Genomic DNA, 13,855 nt, shown 5'->3' with positions numbered 1-13,855 from the left:
CTAAACAAAAGGTTTGATTTCCCCTGCTCCTCCCAACCACAATGCACTTTACCTTCATAGACCAGCCCCTTTGTTCCATGGAGGGTGAAGTGTTCTCAGTGTGAATTGGATTTATGTGAGTAAAGAGTTTGTCATGACATTATATTAGGACCTGCAGTCTGTACACGACTCACGTTAGCCCTTTTTTATAGAAACAAATAAGGCTTTAGCTCAACCCTTCTCCAGAACCCCATGCTTAGGGACAATAGTAACATTTTATATCTATGTTGGTTGTCTGCCCAGCTATGCATTAATTATATCCTAAATGGATAGACATCGGCGATGCCAAAACAAATGGTTTGACAACACAAATTAATAGATCTCATGTCGTGCTTTGGTGCTGTAGAAGTGAGTTCTGGGTCTGGTGTATGTAGCTCACTGCTGTGGCTGGTCTTCTAGCCAGGGTGATGATGGTACTTGTAAGGCCTTCAGTTTTCCCTGACCACATGATCTGACAAGGAACAACTCTGGGCCCTAGTTATATCCTAGACAGGTCTCTTGGTCAGGGAAAACTCAGGGCCCCTCTGATAAGTGCTGAGTGGGAAGTGGTTTGCCCTCCAGGTACAGTCTAGTCTGGGGTTCTCCCAGGTCAGATAACGGCAGGGCCTTTCATTCAACATAGCAAAGCCCTGAGAGCTCCCTGTTTTAGCCTCAGCAGGGGGCCAGGAGAGGAAAGAAGAGCAGCTCAATAACACCAAGATAAGAGGGCTCCTTTCTAGCAGGAAAAACACAACACACACATCTCTGCTTTGTTTGGAGAGCTGGAGCCAGAGGAGAGAAGAAGAAACGGAAAGAAAGAAAAACAAAGATACACAAATACAAAAGAGGTTAGGCTGTCCTAGATCTGAGAATGTGTGCTCAACTGTACAGACAAGACGCCCTACATTTTAGGAATGCAGTCATCATTGGAACAAAAACACACTTGTGGCTGTGGCAAACTAGGCATCCTAATCTTCAAGAGCACAGTGCCTGTAACTGTTTCCATCTTTAAGGATCTTTGTTTAAAAGCTGATTGTAATGCATCTGGCTAGTACAGCCTCGTCAGTATTACTGCCAGGCATGGGGAGTGTGTGCCACTATAAAACCTGTCCCTTAATGATCATTACACATGGCTCGTAATGTCACTGAAGAGGAGTGGAGATTTGTTGGTGGTGTTGGGCCATTTCACACTTCACTGGGTTTTAAAGGGGACTCTAGATCATTTTAGCTAAGTATTATATCCCAGCTAAGTACTAATTCAATAACTCATAACCCTCACTATGCATATAGGTCTAATCTCAGTCCTTGTCGTTACATGCTATTAAACTGTAAAAGTGCATTTGATGGTGGTAAGACTTGTTCTATGCATTGCAAGTTATCATATACAGTCGCTAGTGAAAGTCTGCACACCCCTTGCACTGTCTTCACATTTTCCTGCTTAAAATTACATCTAAAAAGGGAATCAATTGGATTTTCCCTACCTACAGTTGAAGTCGGAAGTATACATACACCTTAGCCAAATACATTTAAACTCAGTTTTTCACAATTCCTGACATTTAATCCTAGTAGAAATTCCCTGTCTTAGGTCAGTTAGGATCACCACTTTATTTTAAGAATGTGAAATGTCAGAATAATAGTAGAGAGAATTATTTATTTCAGTTTTTATTTATTTCATCACATTCCCAGTGGGTCAGAAGTTTACATACACTCAATTAGTATTTAGTAGCAATGCCTTTAAATTATTTAACTTGGGTCAAACGTTTCAGGTAGCCTTCCACAAGCTTCCCACAATAAGTTGGGTGAATTTTGGCCCATTCCTCCTGACAGAGCTGGTGTAACTGAGTCAGGTTTGTAGGCCTCCTTGCTCGCACACTCTTTTTCAGTTCTGCCCACAAATGTTCTATAGGATTGAGGTCAGGGCTTTGTGATGGCCACTCCAATACATTTACTATGTTGTCCTTAAGCCATTTTGCCACAACTTTGGAAGTATGCATTGTCCATTTGGAAGACCCATTTGGGACCAAGCTTTAACTTCCTGACTGATGTCTTGAGATGTTGCTTCAATATATCCACATAATTGTCTTTCCTCATGATGCCATCTATTTTGTGAAGTGCACCAGTCCCTCCTGCAGCAAAGCATCCCCACTACATGATGCTGCCACACCCGTGCTTCACGGTTGGGATGGTGTTCTTCGGCTTGCAAGCCTTCCCCTTTTTCCTCCAAACATAACGATGGTCATTATGGCCAAACAGTTCTATTTTTGTTTCATCAGACCAGAGGACATTTCTCCAAAAAGTACAATCTTTGTCCCCATGTGCAGTTGCAAACCATAGTCTGGCTTTTTTATGGCGGTTTTGGAGCAGTGGCTTCTTCCTTGCTGAGCGGCCTTTCAGGTTATGTCGATATAGGACTTGTTTTACTGTGGATATACAGTGGGGAGAACAAGTATTTGATACACTGCCGATTTTGCAGGTTTTCCTACTTACAAAGCATGTAGAGGTCTGTCATTTTTTATCATAGGTACACTTCAACTGTGAGAGACAGAATCTAAAACAAAAATCCAGAAAATCTCATTGTATGATTTTTAAGTAATTAATTTGCATTTTATTGCATGACATAAATATTTGATCACCTACCAACGAGTAAGAATTCCGGCTCTCACAGACCTGTTAGTTTTTCTTTAAGAAGCCCTCCTGTTCTCCACTCATTACCTGTATTAACTGCACCTGTTTGAACTCGTTACCTGTATAAAAGACACCTGTCCACACACTCAATCAAAGAGACTCCAACCTCTCCACAATGGCCAAGACCAGAGAGCTGTGTAAGGACATCAGGGATACAATTATAGACCTGCACAAGGCTGGGATGGGCTACAGGACAATAGGCAAGCAGCTTGGTGAGAAGGTAACAACTGTTGGCGCAATTATTAGAAAATGGAAGAAGTTCAAGATGACGGTCAATCACCCTCGGTCTGGGGCTCCATGCAAGATCTCACCTCGTGGGGCATCAATGATCATGAGGAAGGTGAGGATTCAGCCCAGAACTACACGGCAGGACCTGGTCAATGACCTGAAGAGAGCTGGGACCACAGTCTCAAAGAAAACCATTAGTAACACACTATGCCATCATGGATTAAAATCCTGCAGCGCACGCAAGGTCCCCCTGTTCATGCCAGCGCATGTCCAGGCCCGTCTGAAGTTTCCAATGACCATCTGGATGATCCAGAGGAGGAATGGGAGAAGGTAATGTGGTCTGATGAGACAAAAATAGAGCTTTTTGGTCTAAACTCCACTCGCCAACCGTGAAGCATGGAGGTGGAAACATCATTCTTTGGGGATGCTTTTCTGCAAAGGGGACAGGACGACTGCACCGTATTGAGGGGAGGATGGATGGGGCCATGTATCGCAAGATCTTGGCCAACAACCTCCTTCCCTCAGTAAGAGCATTGAAGATGGGTTGACAGTTGAAGTGTACCTATGATAAAAAGTACAGACCTCTACATGCTTTGTAAGTAGGAAAACCTGCAAAATCGGCAGTGTATCAAATACTTGTTCTCCCCACTGTAGATACTTTTGTACCTGTTTCCTTCAGCATCTTCACAAGGTCCTTTGCTGTTGTTCTGGGATTGTTTTGCACTTTTCGCACCAAAGTACGTTCATCTCTAGGAGACAGAACGCGTCTCCTTCCTGACCGGTATGACGGCTGCGTGGTCCCATGGTGTTTATACTTGCGTACTATTGTTTGTACAGATGAACGTGGTACCTTCAGGCATTTGGAAATTGCTCCCAAGGATGAACCTGAATTGTGGAGGTCTACAATTTGTTTTCTGAGGTCTTGGCTGATTTCTTTTGATTTTCCCATGATGTCAAGCAAAGAGGCACTGTGTTTGAAGATAGGCCTTGAAATACATCCACAGGTACACCTCCAATTGACTCAAATTATGTCAATTAGCCTATCAGAAGCTTCTAAAGCCATGACATCATTTTCTGGAATTTTCCAAGCTGTTTAAAGGCACTGTCAAATCAAATCAAATCAAATCAAATCAAATCAAATTTTATTGGTCACATGCGCCCACAAGTGCACATTCGTATGCTTCAGCCCTCACATAGTGTATGTAAACTTCTGACCCACTGGAATTGTGATACAGTGAATTATAAGTGAAATATTCAGTCTGTAAACAATTGTTTCGAAAAATGACTTGTGTCATGCACAAAGTTGCCAAAACTATAGTTTGTTAACAAGAAATGTGTGGAGTGGTTGAAAAACGAGTTTTAATGACTCCAACCTAAGTGTATGTAAACCTCCAACTTCAACTGTATGTACACAACCTACTCCCCATTTTGTAAGTGAAAGAAAAATTATAGAACATTTTCCAAGTTAATAAAAAATAAAGATGTATTGATTGCATATGTCTTCACACCCCAGAGTTAATACTTGGTGGAAGCACCTTTGGCAGCCATTACAGCTGTGAATTATTTTGAATAACATTCTACAAACCTTGCACAACTCTTAGGGCCTATAGAAAGTCTACACCCCCTTGAACTTTTTTCACATTTTTCACATTTTCCTACAGATGTACAAAACCTACTTCACATGTTCAAAGTGAAAGAAAGTTATAGAACTGAAATATCATAATTGGATAAGTCTCCACTCACTTAATGGAAGTACCTTTGGCAGCCATTACAGCTGTGAATCATTTGGAATAAGATTCTACAAACTTTGCACAACTCTTACGACAACATACAGTATATCCATTGTTTTTGTCAAAATTGCTCAAGCTCATTCAATTTGGTTGGGAATCATTGATGGACAGCGATATTCAAACCCTTTCTCTGATTTTCAAGCAAATTTATGTCAGGACTGAGACTGGACCATTCAGGAACACTCAACAACTTTGGAAAGCCGTTCTGCTGTGTCTTTGGCATTACATTTTGTGTAATTGTCTAGCTGAAAAATACAACTCTATCCAAGGATTAGGTTTTCAGAAGACTAAGGAGGGTTTTCCTCTAACTTTTTACCTGGGGTTTGCTCCTTTCATATTTATTTTGATCCTGACAAACTCTCCAGTCCCTGCCAATGAGAAGCATAGCCATAAAATGATGCTGCCACCACAACACTGGAAAATAGAGAGAGTTTTACTGTGTGTTGTATTGTATTGGATTTGACCCAAACCTGTAGTTTTTAATTTCGGCCAAAAAGTTAATTTATTTGCCGTGTTGTCTTGCAGTATTACTTAACAGCCTTGTTGCAAACAGAATGGATGATTTGGAGTGGATTTTTTAACACAGGTTTTTTTATTTTCCCTTTGTCATGCAGGGCAGTAATATGGAGTGAATGCAATGTAGTTGATCCCTTTGTATTTCAAGAATTGTTGTGGCAGCATGATGTTATGGGTATGCTTGTCATTGGCAAGGACTGGGGAGTTTGTCAGGATCAAAATAAATATTAAAGTAGCAAAGTCCAGGTAAAAAGCTAGAGGAAAACCCGCCATAGTCTTCTGAATACCTAACCATGGGATAGAGTTTTATTTTTCAACCGGACAATTACAGAAATGTGAATTCCAAAGACACCCCAGAATGGCTTGCCCAGCTGTGTTTTTTTTAGTTTTTTTTTTTAGGGTAGATCAGCTTTAATATAGATTGTGGCTTCTATCAATGTAATTGTCTGCATAATTTCCAATCCCCAATATATATTTGTTTTATTATATATATATAAAAAACATATACAGTAACAGTCAAATGTTTGGACACACCTACTCATTCAAGGGTTTTTCTTTATTTTTACAATTTTTTACATTGTAGAATATTAGTGAAGACATCAACACTATGAAATAACACATATGGAATCATGTAGTAACCAAAACAGTGTTAAACAAATCAAAATATATTTTATATTTGAGATTCTTCAAATAGCCACCCTTTTCCAACAGTCTTGAAGGAGTTCCCACATATGCTGAGCACTTGTTGGCTGCTTTTCCTTCACTCACTCTGCGGTCCGACTCATCCCAAACCATCCCAATTGGGTTGAGGTCGGGGGATTGTGGAGGCCAGGTCATCTGATGCAGCACTCCATCACTCTCCTTCTTGGTCAAATAGCCCTTACACAGCCTGGAGGTGTGTTGGGTCATTGTCCTGTTGAACAACAAATGATAGTCCCACTAAGCCCAAACCAGATGGGGTGGTGTATCGCTGCAGAATGCTGTGGTAGCCATGATGGTTAAGTGTGTCTTGAATTCTAAATAAATCACAGACAGTGCCACCAGCAAAGTACCCCTACACCATAAAACCTCCTCCTCCATGCTTTACGGTGGGAACTACACATGCTGAGATCATCCGTTCACCCACACCGCGTCTCAGAAAGACATGGCTGTGGGAACCAAAAATCTCCAATTTGGACTCCAGACCAAAGGACACATTTCCACCGGTTTAATGTCCATTGCTCGTGTTTCTTGGCCCAAGCAAGTCTCTTCTTCTTATTGGTGTCCTTTAGTAGTGGTTTCTTTGCAGCAATTCAACCATGAAGGCCTGATTCACACAGTCTCCTCTGAACAGTTGATGTTGAGATGTGTCTGTTACTTGAACTCTGTGAAGCATTTATTTGGGCTGCAATTTCTGAGGCTGGTAACTCTAATGAACTTCTCCTCTGCAGCAGAGGTAACGCTGGGTCTTCCATTCCTGTGGCGGTCCTCATGAGAGCCAGTTTCATCATAGAGCTTGATTGTTTTTGCGACTGCACTTGAAGAAACGTTTAAAGTTCTTGACATTTTCTGGATTGACTGTCCTTCATGTCTTAAAGTAATGATGGACTGTCATTTCTCTTTGCTTATTTGAGCTGTTCTTGCCATAATATGGACTTTTACCAAATAGGGCTATCTTCTGTATACCACCCCTACCTTGTCACAACACAACTGATTGGCTCAAACGCATTAAGAAGGAAAGAAATTCCACAAATTAACTTTTAACATGGCACACCTGTAAAATTGAAATGCATTCCAGGTGACTACCTCATGAAGCTGGTTGAGAGAATGCCAAGAGTGTGCAAAACTGTCATCAAGGCAAAGGGTGGCTACTTTGAAGAATCTCAAATATAAAATATATTTTGATTTGTTTAACACTTTTTTTGTTACTACATGATTCCATATGTGTTATTTCATAGTGTTGATGTCTTCACTATTATTATATAATGTAAAAAAACAGTAAAAATAAAGAAAAACCCTTGAATCAGTAGGTTTGTCCAAACTTTTGCCTGGTAGTGTATATATATTGTATATTTTTTATTTTATTTACCCCTAATCCTACCACCCCTCCCCTAATTGGAGTAAACTAATGGAGAACAACACTTCTACTTCCAGCTTATACATACTATATACATTTTAAGGACACCGTACATTTTACGTTAGTTATCTTTTGTTTGTTTTTAGTCCCATCCTTCAGCTACCCTCAACCCCTCCCATCTATCTCTGAACACCATCCAGATTTGATTTCAATTTTTCACAAAAGTTCTGAACCTTTCTATTCTCATAGTTTCTACAGATTGTAATTAAAGATTAACATTTTTGTTAAGAGTATTATTATATTATTGATCGATTGACTATGACTTTTCAAATCACCCAGCAGTGCTATTTGCAGCATTGGCTCCAGGTCAATGTTGCAATTCTTCAGCCATTCCTGAACCTGCGACCAAAAACAACCTACATATGGACAGTACCAAAACAAATTACATAATGATTCTGTCTCTTCGCAGCAAAATCTGCAGAGCTGGGATGGTTGTATCCCCCATACTGTATATATAACATTCTATTGGTAGCAAGAATTTTGAATAATAATTTAAATTGAAAACTCTAAGTTTTGAATCCGGCGTCGTTTTGTGTATCTGTTCCATGTGCCATGGAATTGGTACATTGAAAATCTCTTCCCAACTTTTTTGCAATCTGTATGGCACAGCTGTCAATTTTCTGGTCCTTAAATGAAATTAGTATACTATTTTATTTATCACAATGCAATCTGTATGGCACAGCTGTCAATGTTTTGGTCCTTAAATGAAACTGGTATACTTTTTTATTTACCACAATTTTCTTTAACCAATTTTGGTCTTCAATGCAGGGCCGACAGACAAGTTCCTTACTTTCTCCCCCTTCCACTTCCACTTGCCTCTTCCATTTTTGCAGTAATGCTGCAATTTGTTGGTTGTAATTTTGGATAGAGCAGACATTTCCATGTAATTTTTTTTTGCTGCATATGTGACATAACTCCACCAGTCCTATTTGTGATATAATTTACAAAGATTATACAATTTTTAAACATTCTTTCCAAATTAGTATATTTGAGTTTAACCATAATATTTTTTCTGGTGGATTAAACTGAAATTGCAACCAACTTTCTATGGCTTATTTAAAAAAGAGCGATATTTTGGAGATTATTTCATTTTCAAATAACCAAAAGTGAGAGGTTGTAATCTGAATAAAGGGAAAAATGACATTCTTGAACACGGGGTGAACAATCCTTACTGATCTGCTAGAGAACCAGTTTGGATTTAAGTATAGCTTTTGTATTACTGAAGCCTTTAGTGAGAGGTCTAATGCTTTAATATTTAATCATTTCTGTCCTCCGAATTCATATTCATTATATAAATAGGCCCGTTTAATTTTGTCTGGCTTGCCGTTGCAAATAAAATGGAATATGTTTTGCTCATATAATTTAAAAAACAAGTCGTTAGGTGTAGGCAGGGCCATAAGCTAATAGGTAAACTGGGATATGACTAAAGAGTTAATCAGGGTGATTTTTCGACAAATAGACAGGTATTTTCCTTTCCATGGTAGCAAGATCTTATCTATTTTTGCTAACTTTCTATTAAAATGTATTGTAGTGAGATAATTTCCTACTTTTGGGATATGAATACCGAGTACGTCCACTTCACAATTTTTTCTTTATTTAAGTAGGCAAGTCAGTTAAGAACAAATTCTTATTTACAATGACGGCCTACCCAGACCAAACCCGGACAACGCTGGGCCAATTGTGCGCCGCCCTATGGTAAACTACACGGTAATGTAAAAGTTGTATTTTTTTGTGATCCAATATGTAATATAGTACACTTATCATAATTTGGTTGTAATCCAGAGAGGTTAGAAAATGATCTAGATCCTCTATGAGGCTGTGGAGGGATCCAAATGTGGATTCAAAATAAAACATTAATCATCAGCATACAATGACACCTTTGTTTTTAAGCCCTGGATTTCTAGCCCCTTGATATTATTGTTGGATCTGATTTTAATAGCTAACATTTCAATGGCCATAATAAATAGATATGCCGATAGTTGACAACCTTGTTTTACTCCACTTGACAGTTTAATACTTTCTGAGAAGTAGCCATTATTTACTATTTTACACCTATTTTATAAGAGATTCTCCTAAATTGAAATATTCCAGGCATTTATACAGTATATAAATTCCAGTTGTACTTTATCAAAAGCCTTTTCAAAGTCAGCTATAAATACCAGGTCTGGTTTCCCAGATTACCTGTCTAATTAGGATGAATAATATCCGACAATACCTTTTCAATTCTATGCGCTATGCATTTTGCTAGAATTTTTGCATCACAACACTGAAGTGTAAGGGGCCTCCAATTTTTTTAATGGACTGGTTCTTTATATTTACCATCCAGCGGTGCTAAATGTTCCTGAGGTTTCAATATTGCTGTCCATCAATGATTCCCAAACAAATTTACTGAGCTTGAGCAATTTATACAAAAACAATGGATATATGTTGGCCTAAGAGTTGTGCAAAGTTGGTAGAATCTTATTCAAAATGATTCACAGCTGTAATGGCCACCAAGTATTACCTCTGGGGTGTGAAGAAATATGCCATCAAGACATCTTTGTTTTCTATCTTTCATTAATTTAGAAAATATTCTATAATACTTTCTTTCACTTTGAAAATGTGGCGCAGGTTGTATAAATCAGTAGACAAAAATACAATTTAATCCCTTTTTTGATTTATTTTTAAGGCGACAAAATGTGAAATCTGTGCAAGTGGTGTGTAAACTTTCACTAGGCACTGTATATAAAATGTTGACTTCTGTTTGTTTACAGCTCCCAGCCTATGGAGGAAGTCTTGTCTATACAGTCTCATATGATGCAGGGGAGAAAGACCAGGACATCAGGGTTAACTCTGCTCCTAATGTCATAATAGAGGTAAGTGCTAATAGCCTCATTATGGACACTATGCAACTACATGTGTTAGGTTAGGTGCCAACAAGATCTCCTTCATAGAGCTAGACTGATCATGTGACATGTCCCTTTTTAGTTTGAAAGATCCTTTTAGCGTTTGTTGAAGTTGACTCCAGACATGTCTGAATGCCATGTCTGGTTTCATTTAAAAAGTGGTTTGGCGCAAAGCAATGTGTTGTGGATTGTCTGTGTGTCTGTGTGTGTGTGTGTGTGTCTGTGTGTGCGTGTCTGTGTGTGTGCGTGCGTGTGGGCTTATAGTGTTAGACAGCATCTGGCTGTCATTAACTGATCCTCCAAAAATGAGCTCAGCTTAGTAGTGCTGCAGTCTTTTGTGTCCAATATGCGTTGTTTTACACATTCCTGCTGGTCCCCATTAGCTCTATCTTTCTCACAGAGGGTATCCTTAAAATATATATAATTATGAAGATAGATCAGCTATGAAACTAGTTTAGTCTATATAATAACATTAGTTGCACATTTCTGATCCCCTTTTTATTTATTTCCTACCACCCCCTCCGCTGGTTGGAGGACCTAGCGGAAAACATTCAATATATATACTGTAAATACAGTGGCTTGCAAAAGTATTCACCCCCCTTGGCATTTTTCCTATTTTGTTGCCTTACAACCTGGAATTAAAATTGGGGGGTTTGTATCATTTGATTTACACAACATGCCTACCACTTTGAAGATGCAAAATATTTATATATGTGAAACAAACAAGAAATAAGACAAAAAAAACAGAAAACTTGAGCGTGCATAACTATTCAACCCCCTAAAGTCAATACTTTGTAGAGCCTCCTTTTGCAGCAATTACAGCTGCAAGTCTCTTGGGGTATGTCTCTATAAGCTTGGCACATCCAGCCACTGGGATTTTTGCCCATTCTTCAAGGCAAAACTGCTCCAGCTCCTTCAAGTTGGATGGTGTACAGCAATCTCTAAGTCATACCATTGATTCTCAATTGGATTGAGGTCTGGGCTTTGACTAGGCCATTCCAAGACATTTAAATGTTTCCCCTTAAACCACTCAAGTGTTGCTTTAGCAGTATGCTTAGGATCATTGTCCTGCTTGAAGGTGAACCTCCGTCCCAGTCTCAAATCTCTGGAAGACTGAAACAGGTTTCCCTCAAGAATTTCCCTGTATTTAGCGCCATCCATCATTCCTTCAATTCTGACCAGTTTCCCAGTCCCTGCCGATGAAAAACATCCTCACAGCATGATGCTGCCACCACCATGCTTCACTGTGGGGATGGTGTTCTCGGGGTGATGAGAGGTGTTGGGTTTGCGCCAGACATAGCGTTTTCCTTGATGGCCAAAAAGCTCAATTTTAGTCTCATCTGACCAGAGTCTCCCACATGCCTTTTGGCGAACACCAAACATGTTTGCTGATTTTTTTCTTTAAGCAATGGCTTTTTTCTGGCCACTCTTCCGTAAAGTCCAGCTCTGTGGAGTGTATGGCTTAAAGTGGTCCTATGGACCGATACACCAATCTCCGCTGTGGAGCTATGCTGCTCCTTCAGGGTTATCTTTGGTCTCTTTGTTGCCTCTCTGATTAATACCCTCCTTGCCTGGTCCGTGAGTTTTGGTGGGTGGCCCTCTCTTGGCAGGTTTGTTGTGGTGCCATATTCTTTCCATTTTTTAATAATGGATTTAATGGTGCTCCGTGTGATGAGAATTTTATATAACAGTTTAAATTGAAATGAACGGATTGATGCATCAAATGTTGTTTTGTATATCAGTTCATAAACCGGATGCCATGCTATTGGGACATAAAACATATGTTCCCAACTATCTTGAATTGTATGCGGTATAATTGTCAAACCTCTCGACCTTAAGTGAAACTGATACATTTTATGATTTATACTAGTCATTTTAAGCCATGCATGGTTTTTGATTGGCAGCAGTTTTAACAATCCAAACTCATGTTCATTATATAAATATGCCCATTTAACTGGTTTGCCATTCCAGACAAAATGAAATATATTTATTTCACATTACTTAAAGATAAAGATTATCCTGGAGTCGGTAGAGCCATGATTGGATTAATGTACTGTGATATCACTACGGGGTTAATCAGGATAATTTTGATGGATAGGTGTTTCCCTCTCCACAGTTTCAAGATCCTATCTATTCTACAAAGTTTTCTATCAATGTTAATAGTTGCAAGGTTGTTCAACTTTTCCGGGACATGTACACCAAGCACATCAACTTCACCATCCGCCCATTTAATCGGGGAGACTACATGGCAATTAAGCGTTTGTATATTTTAGAGACCAATCCGTAATATTGTACACTTATCATAGTTGGGTTTTAGTCCAGAGAAAGATTTGAAGGTTGAAGATTGAGGACTCAAGAGAAAACTTGAATCATCTGATACTTTTGTCTCTAATCCCTTAATTTTTAGCCACTTAATGTTATCATTGGATCTGATTTTTATCGCTAGCACTTCAATGGCCATAATAAATAGGTATGGTGATAGAGGGCAACCTTGTTTTACACCTCTTGACAGCTAAAACATTTCAGAGAAGTAACAATTATTTAGTTGTACATGACTTTTACCCATTTTATGAGAGATCCTAAAAAAAATCCAGGCACTTATAAACCGATTCTAGACTTACTGTATCAAAGGCTTTCTCAATATGTGCAATAAAGATTATACCTGGTTTCCCTGTATTCTCATAGTTTTCAATTATTTATAGTAGTTGTCTAATTTTGTCTCCAATATATCTTCCTTTTAAGAATCCCGTCTGATCGGACCTTTCTAGTTCTATGAGCAATACATTTTGCCAATATTCTTTCGTCGCAACACTGAAGGTTAACTTAGATGAAGAGGTTAATCAAATCAAATAAAATCTTCTTTTTTTTTTCACATGCGCCGAATACAAGAAGTGTAGACCTTACAGTGAAATGTTTACTTACAAGCCCTTAACCAACAATGCAGTTTTAAGAAATATGTAATGAAAGTGTTAAGGAAAAAATTGATAAGTAAAAAATAGCGAGGCTATATACAGGGGGTACAGAGTCAATGTGCAGGGGCACAGGTTAGTCAAGGTAATTGAGGTAATATGTACATGTAGGTAGATTTAAAGTGACTATGCATAGATAATAAACAGAGAGTAGCAGCAGCATAAAAGAGGAGGTCGGGGGGGGGACAATAAAAATAGTCCGGGTAGCCATTTGATTAGCTGTTCAGGAGTCTTATGGCTTGGGGGTAGAAGCTGTTAAGAAGCCTTTTGGACATAGACTTGGCGCTCTGGTACCGCTTGCCGTGCGGTAGCAGAGAGAACAGTCTATGACAAGGGTGGCTGGAGTCTTTGACAATTTTTAGGGCCTTCCTCTGACACCGCCTGGTATAGAGGTCCCATGCCACATATTTTTAGTTTCCTGAGGGGGAATAGGCTTTGTCTCTTCACAACTGTCTTGGTGTGTTTGGACCATGATAGTTTGTTGGTGATGTGGACACCAAGGAACTTGAAGCTCTCGACCTGCTCTACTACAGCCCCGTCAATGAGAATGGGGGCATGCTCGGTCCTCTTCTTTTTCCTGTAGTCCACAATCATCTCCTTTGTCTTGATCACGTTGAGGGAGAGGTTGTTATCCTGGCACCACACGGC

At 39.2% G+C, this 13,855-nt stretch overlaps 1 protein-coding gene across 1 annotated transcript in view; it reads left to right on the top strand.

Annotated features, from left to right (window-relative positions):
* The window catches only part of lama2 (laminin, alpha 2), a 148,048-nt gene that overhangs the window by 45,751 nt on the left and 88,442 nt on the right, over window positions 1-13,855 (top strand). Inside the window, exon 13 of the mRNA XM_041860716.2 lies at window positions 10,107-10,208. Coding sequence (XP_041716650.2) covers window positions 10,107-10,208 — 102 coding nt within the window. The remainder of the gene's footprint in view (window positions 1-10,106; window positions 10,209-13,855) is intronic.

Source organism: Coregonus clupeaformis, chromosome 33 (assembly GCF_020615455.1).
Source record: "Coregonus clupeaformis isolate EN_2021a chromosome 33, ASM2061545v1, whole genome shotgun sequence".
In the NCBI taxonomy this organism is placed as follows: Eukaryota; Metazoa; Chordata; class Actinopteri; order Salmoniformes; family Salmonidae; genus Coregonus; species Coregonus clupeaformis.
This window is presented reverse-complemented; position numbering and strand designations above follow the sequence as displayed.